The 7,934-nt window shown below is 42.9% G+C and overlaps 1 protein-coding gene across 3 annotated transcripts in view; it reads left to right on the top strand.

Moving 5' to 3' along the window:
- LOC115557262 (protein SSUH2 homolog) overlaps nucleotides 1-1,631 on the top strand; it is a 16,375-nt gene extending 14,744 nt beyond the window's left edge. For all 3 annotated transcript variants that reach the window (XM_030374944.1, XM_030374946.1, XM_030374945.1), the window contains 2 exons: nucleotides 847-954; nucleotides 1,429-1,631. In XM_030374944.1, coding sequence (XP_030230804.1) covers nucleotides 847-954; nucleotides 1,429-1,566 — 246 coding nt within the window. In that variant the 3' untranslated portion in view covers nucleotides 1,567-1,631. The remainder of the gene's footprint in view (nucleotides 1-846; nucleotides 955-1,428) is intronic.
- Nucleotides 1,632-7,934: the final 6,303 nt, after the last annotated feature.

Here is a 7,934-nt window from a genome sequence, read left to right as displayed (position 1 = left end):
ACGTATTTGGATGAGAGTGCGCGGCGAAGTCTGTTGGGAGAGTGAGAGTGCTGTTATGTAAGGGATAATGTACAGAACGCCGGTCATTATCGGGAAAATAAGCGATCAGCAGAGAAATACTCCGCCTAAGACGTTGACGTTGCTTAGCAACCGGACACGCTGGGGTTGATAAGTTACCAGGACTACTCGCGGAGTGTTAAGAAAGACACTAACAAACATCACTAATTTTCGTTACAACATCTATGTTTTAAAAAAGCTTTTATGCATTATTACATACAATTCACAGACATTGTTGGTCTTGCCGGTATCAGTTTATTATGTTATGTTATGTTTATGAATGGCAGTGGCATGGCCACCCTACTCACTGTACCTTGCACTTGTAAAAGGAAAACATGAATATATGAACCTGTGTATTATTTGAATATCTTAGTATTGAATGCAAAATAACACCATAGGACCAGTTTAATATAAAACACAATTTTATACAATGTAGAAGTATCATCTCGCCATCAGTTTGGGGGTCCTTGGCCTGGAAATCGTTGAAGACCCCTGCTTTACAATATGCCCCCACAATCATCCATTCATGCACACTTGCACACATGCACACATTGACGGAGGTGTCAGCCACGCAAGGCGACAGCCAGCTCGTCAGGAGCAGTCAGGGTGTGGTGCCATGCTCAGGGACACCTCGCCACTCCGTTGGATGAGCCGGGGATTGAACTAGCAACCTTACGGTCACCAGCCAACCCGCTCTACATCAATGCACAAGCCAAGACCCCCCCCCCCCCCCTCCCCCCCAGTCCATATCAGCCAGGGTGTTGAGTGTCCCCTCCCTCCCCTCCCCAGGTGTACCCTCTGCTGGGCTTCCCAGACCCAGCCATCGCCCAGGCATCGGAGCGTATGGTCCAGGAACACCAGGCCCAGTACCTCCAGACCTCCAGGATACTGCAGCAGGTACCCCAGATACGCACCCTCCCTGGGTCAATACGTCCTGCACTCTGTGTCTGAATCTTTGATCCGTTGTCTATCAAAGAAATTTACTCTGAGGACAATAAATTACTTTATCTAACACTGCACGCAGTCTACCCAGTCTATACCCAGTCTATACCCAGTCTATACCCACTCTATACCCAGTCTATACCCACTCTATACCCAGTCTATACCCAGTCTATACCCACTCTATACCCAGTCTATACCCAGTCTATACCCAGTCTATACCCAGTCTATACCCAGTCTATACCCACTCTATACCCAGTCTATACCCAGTCTATACCCAGTCTATACCCACTCTATACCCACTCTATACCCACTCTATACCCACTCTATACCCCAGTCCATACCCAGCCTATACCCCAGTCTATATCCCTGTAGCCCATTAGCCCTTTCTAACTGTTGTCACTGACTCTCTCTCTGTCTGTGTTTCCATAGCGACAGACAGTGGAGTTGATTCCGGTTGCTAAGGTGGGCTACAAGTGGAAAGGCGACGCCCACTGTTACTATGTCGCTGGTAACGAACTGCACGTTACCGCAGACTACCCGGATACCTGCTGCTGTGTGATCCTCTGAACACACACACACACACACTCTCACACACACACACACACACACACACACACACACACACACACACACACACACACACACACACACACACACACACACACACACACACACACACACACACACAGTCTCTCCTCTCATCTCTCCATCATTCTGTCTCTCCTCTATCATCTCTCCATCATTCCATCTCTCCTCTCTCACCCCTCCATCATTCTGTCTCTCCTCTCATCTCTCCATCATTCTGTCTCTCCTCTCTCATCTCTCCATCATTCCGTCTCTCCTCTCATCTCTCCATCATTCCGTCTCTCCTCTCTCACCCCTCCATCATTCTGTCTCACCTCTATCACCCCTCCAACATTCTGTCTGTCGTCCATTCATCATTCGGTCTCCTCTCTCAACCCTCCATCATTCTGTCTCTCCTCTATCAACCCTCCATCATTCTGTCTCTCCTCTGTCAACCCTCCATCATTCTGTTGATCTGCCGTCATAAATCCTTCTTGCTCGTCATTCAGGCATGTTAAAAATGTCTCTGATTCTTATTAAAAAAAAAATTAAGCAAAATTTTACTGACAGTTTGAATGCCTTAAATATGCATAGTGGTCTGAAAATGGCAGCGGGCTAACACTAGCCTGCTAATGCTTGTTTGCTATTACGAGTCTGCTAATGCTAATATGGTAATGTTAGTCTGTTACTGCTTGTAGGCTAATACTATTCTGCTGATGCTTGTAATGCTAGAATTAGCCGACTAGGGTTAGCCCTTCCCCTAGTCTGCTAATACCAATATCCTATTGCTTGTATGCTCACGCTAGTAGACTAATACTAGTCTGCTAATGCTGGTGGCCTTATAATAGTCTGATAATGCTAACAGGCTAATACTGGCCTGCTAGTTGACTAGTACTGTTCTGCTGGAGCTAGTTACCCAGATAGCAAACAGTCATTGAAACTATGTCAAATCAACATTCCGTTGTCAGCATTGAATCATTGAATCAACATCAAACTCTGATGTTGATTCTACATCATTTTGCACCCTTTTTAAATATTGAAACAACGTTGAAATCCTGTCCATAGATCAACGGAATTTCAATGGTTTTTCAGCTATCAGGAATTTTGAAACAATGTTGAAATTTCAACTATACTTAAGGTGCCTTCACACCAAACGCGAAGGGGCGACACGATCCCATACAAAGTGAACGTAGAGACGCGAATCCGGCGAAATATTCGCTAGAGAAAACGTGAGTCACGGATGTAACTATGGATCTGTGAGACCGAGGGATGACCGTCACTACGGTCTAAAAAGGAATGAGTACATCGTTCTGCCTATCACCGAGACCATGTGTCGAAATCGCCATGCCCATGACCTCCGGAAGGGCCAATCGGGGCGACCGACGGGGTGAGCGTCGCCTCTCCGCCCTGCCCTCCTACGCGTGACCGCGCACCTGGTTGGCACGGCGAAGTCGCTCCCCCCTGGACAGGTCAACTGCCTCACTGCAGGGGTTGTCTACGTCCTCCAGCACGTGGACGGCCCCCAGGCAATCAGGGCACCAGAGGAATAACCAGAGGGCTCTGGTAGCCGGCACGGGCGCGCGGACGCACCTGACCCGGCTCACACTCCCCCCAGCGGCTGCGGACAGTGGCTACAGGGCGCTGTTGGATTAAGCACTTCTACTGACGCAAAGTCAGGAGTACACCTTGGTGGCCGGCGAGGGCGCGCGGACGCACCTGTTACCGCACATCTAACCCGGCTCACACTCCAGCGGCTGCGGACAGCGGCTTTAGGGTGCTGTTTGTTTAACTACACTGACTACCCAGGTGAAGACAGTAATTGGCTGAATAATGACAATGCACGCTTCACGCTAATTCATTAAGCATACACTAATTCAGTACACTGAGGGCGTTTTTTGAAAACGCCCTGAGTTGATAAAAGGTTTCAGGGGGTGCGAGCCACAGAGGGCATGTAGTGTCTTATTTATTTATTATAATAAGTTACTTATTTTATTTTATCTGAATTTTAAATAAACATAATACCAAGGGTCGGAATTTTGATCTTACAAAGTCATGACAGGGGGACTTGGTGTCTTTATTCATGCTTGAAAGATGAACATCATTTTTTTGAAAGGGAATAAGCTGACGAGGCTGACAAGAGACCAATGTTTACTGTATCAAAATATTTGAATTAAATGCAAACCCCAGTGAATCATTTGCTCTTGTTTCTCTGTTTTGAGATACACACAGACTAAGCAGTCTTGTTTAAATGTTACAAATTAAGTTAATAAACTGAACTTGGCAACTTATTTTAAGTTGTTGCAGATGTTATCTCCGCTAATTTTATTAATCTATTTAATGATAAAGTGATTGTATGCAGAATGATGTTGCCAGCAACTCATGCAGTTTTTTTGTACGGATAAATAAATAAATGTTAGCAGGTTCTCAATAGTAGGCAATTTCAATTCAGGGAGGGTGCGAAAAAATGTCTGTCTCCTAGGGGGGGAATGACAGAAAATAATTGAGAAACACTGGTCTAGAACATGCTGTACTTGTTGATTAGTATTAGGCGAGTACATGTTTTACCAATGTGTTTCAGTAACTGTGTGAATAAAAAAGAGGGGGAGATATTGTAATTTTTGAGTGAAACTTACAAAGGAAATGTAATATACCTCAAATTAGTTATTACAGTTCACATCCATTTGATTATTCCTTCATCCAAACAGTCTTTTTCCCTTTCATCACTTTAGTGGTTCAGATCTGGATTATTTAGCTGACACTGCCAGCTATTGGCTTAGACATACAACAGCATAGTAACTAAGAAAATAAAGGTTGGACAGGACAAAATAATAACACATAATAATACTACATAATGCTACATTTACAAAAGTGTTGTCCATAACTCAGATAAAAAGGTTGTAAACAATTTATTTCTTCTTTAAGGGCTAGAGACTAGCCAAAATGTGTTTAATCCTTTCCTCTGGGATGACTTACTCATTGGTATTATGCTTTTCTGACAATAAACCAGCAGACTGTTCAAAAATATACAATGTGTTGGATTGATAGATAAATAGATAGATTTACCCCCACCAGAATTAGTTTAGGATCAGGTCACCCTAAAATGTAGCAGAATTCAGGAAATCACATCTATGATATTCAACCCCCCCCCCCCCCCCCCCCCTCCTTTATATACTTCATATACCCCTGTGGCTTCCTGGGGCTGAGCCCCCCCCAAGAGTCAGAACCTGGAAATATCCCCTGGATACAGCGTTCAGCTGTGCAACAAATATTTTTTTTTACAATCTCTCACAGACGACTTTTCTTAGTGCTGTGTGTAGCCACACATTTGCCCCTTCTGAACTTAAACACGCAGTTCATTTCCTTTCCTAGCTCCTCTTGTTTATGTTGGTAGTTATGCCGCTTTTCCACTGCATGGTACCAGCTCGACACGACTCGACTCAGCTCGCCTTTTTTGCGTTTCCACCGCGAAAACATGGTATCTGGTACCTGAAGTGGCTGCTTTTTCTAGTACCGCCTCGCTCTAGGTTCCAAGCGGCTGAGCCGATGCTAAAAGGTGACGTCGGCAGACGGCCGGCCACTGATTGGCCAGAGAGTGTGACGAAGTCACGAGAGCGACATGGCAACCATGCTGGTAACAGCCATAGCAGCGCCGCAGCCAACATATTCCACTTCTTCAACATGCCAGCTAATAATACGAACACGAATACCATCGCATCGATGTTCTCCATTGTTGTTATGTGGGTTCTGTCCATGTGTGGGTTACGTAGGTGTTGTTTGCGTCGCATACAAAAATACGTCACGGCCCTTTCGCGCAGCAGACCCCGCCCGCGTCCCGGAGGTACTATTTGCGGTGGAAAAGGACCCGCGCTGCTACCGTGTCGAGTCGTGTCGAGTCGAGCTACATGTGCGGTGGAAAAGCGGCATTAGCCATGTCATGTCACGTTGTCAACATTGGATGGCCTACATGGAGCAGAACATAGTGGGTCATATGTCCAATGCTTTTGGAAACGTTTTCTCATAATACATGCCAGACAGATTTTGTATACATTGTATTCCTTAGCAATTAGCTACATGGGTATACCGTCTTTCAGAACCTTTTCTTAACCAGAGTGAAAAAAGAGTGCATCCATTGTGCCCAGCACTTCTGAAAAATGCAGTTCCGAATGCTTCTCTGTCCCCAGCACATTTCAAACCAAACGCCCATGGCTATTTCATTCATTCATCATTTGTCCCCACTTTTGCACAGCCTGGGCAAAAGTGAATTGGGTGACGGCGGATGTCGTGTCCCCATCTGCTGTGTAAGAGCATCTAAAAAAGAAAATACAAGCACAATGCAAAGGAAAAATACCCTTAAAGTTAAACAGAACTCCCACATATATGCACAATTGATAGACTAGGCGGACTTAATTTGATAGACTAGCCGTGCCTGGCTGCACTATGCTAGCGTTGGTGCCGGTGTTACACCGAATTCTGCGACCCACCGAAAAGTGTGACCCCAGGGGGTAATGTTGCATATTTTCTGCAATATGCACGAGTTTGAAGCGTAGACAGGCATGACAAAAATATAAATGAAACATAAGATCTCTCCCCAACCCCTTACCTTTTTATTAAAGGTGCTTTTACAGACCCATTCAATGGATAGGGCGTTTAGTGCGGTCCATCACCGTTGCTTCTCTCCCCATAAAAAGCTACAGTCTGTGTTAAATTACGCTGATTTACCTTTGAGCATTTCCTATCACAGGGTACTGTGTAAAATGCTGTTTAGAATTAATGTTAGTATCAAGGAAAGAAAGACCCACCGGTGGGGGGAGATCTTATGTTTTATTTATGTTTTTTTATAATGCACACGTGCATGTTGCAGAGAATGTGCAACAGCGCCCCCTGGGGTCATACTTTTCGGTGGGTCGCATAATTCGGTGTAAACAGCGCTTTCACCGGCGATCAGAAGAAATAACGGTGCTGTTTGAATGGATTTCACGACATCCATCCATGGATCTGCCTACTCAGAGGTATCTGATCAATCTATCTGGTATCAATATCAACCATGATGATGATTCAGATGGAAAATCAATATTTATTCAATGTTAGCTTGCTGTCTGGGTATTATGGAGGAGATTTTTTTGCAGTAATAATTATGACTGTTATGACCACTATAAATATTGCAACTTTTTTGTCCTCATTTCATATTCTCAACTAGGATACACTTTTACGATAGATCAAGGTTTATATATATATATATATATATATATATATATATATTAGTGCTGTCAGTTAAACGCGTTATTAACGGCGTTAACGCAAACCAATTTTAATGACGTTAATTTTTTTATCGCGCAATTAACACAATTTGTTTAAAAAACATATATTTTGGTCAGTAGCCTGACTGCTACGTTCATGGCAGTATGTTTGTATGTTCATCGTTTAATTAAACTATAGGTTTCTTTTTTGTATCGTCCTGTTTTGATCAGTATATGCCAATGTTTTTATCAATAAAAAAAACATAAAGCCGATGCACCCCTCAATGTTGATAAGAGCATTAAAATGAGAAAAAATAATGGGACAAAGAAATCAAGGGATATTTAGCATAGAAAAAAAATTGCGATTAATCATGAGTTAAATGTTTTTATCGCTTGACAGCACTAATATATATATTAGTGCTGTCAAGCGATTAAAATATTTAATTAATTAATGTCATATAGTTAACTCACGATTAATCGCAAATCTTTTTTCTATACTAAATATCCCTTGATTTCTTTGTCCCATTAATTTTTCTCATTTTAATGCAACATGGAGAATTGCATCGGCTTGCCTTGTGCAAATGTTTTTTTATTGATAACAACATTGGCATATACTGATCAAAACAGGACGAAACAAAAAAAAGTGCAATTTAACGATGAACATACAAAAATACTGCCTTGAACATAGCAGTCAGGCTACTGCCTCTTTGTTTTGAGCCAAAGAAAAACAACAAAAAAAAACATTAACGCTGTTAAAATTGTTTTGCGTTAACGCCGTTAATAACGCGTTTAACTGACAGCACTAATATATATATATGTAAATATATATATATATCATAATTACTTATGACATATTAATTGTATTAATTAAAGTATATTAATTATTAATAAGTCTATTATGAGTAAAGTGAGTCATACACGGGACCTAGCGAAGGAATCAATAATTTCACACAAAATGCAACCCCCCCCCACCCCCGTCTGTTATTCAGAGATAATTAAACTTATTTTAAACGCCCCGATGACAAGCAGGCACACACACACACACACACACACACACACACACACACACACACACACACACACACACACACACACACACACACACACACACACACACACACACACACACCGGCA

Source organism: Gadus morhua, chromosome 13 (assembly GCF_902167405.1).
Source record: "Gadus morhua chromosome 13, gadMor3.0, whole genome shotgun sequence".
Taxonomy (NCBI): domain Eukaryota; kingdom Metazoa; phylum Chordata; class Actinopteri; order Gadiformes; family Gadidae; genus Gadus; species Gadus morhua.
Note: the sequence above shows the minus strand (reverse complement) of the source record. Positions and strands in the feature narration are given on the sequence as shown.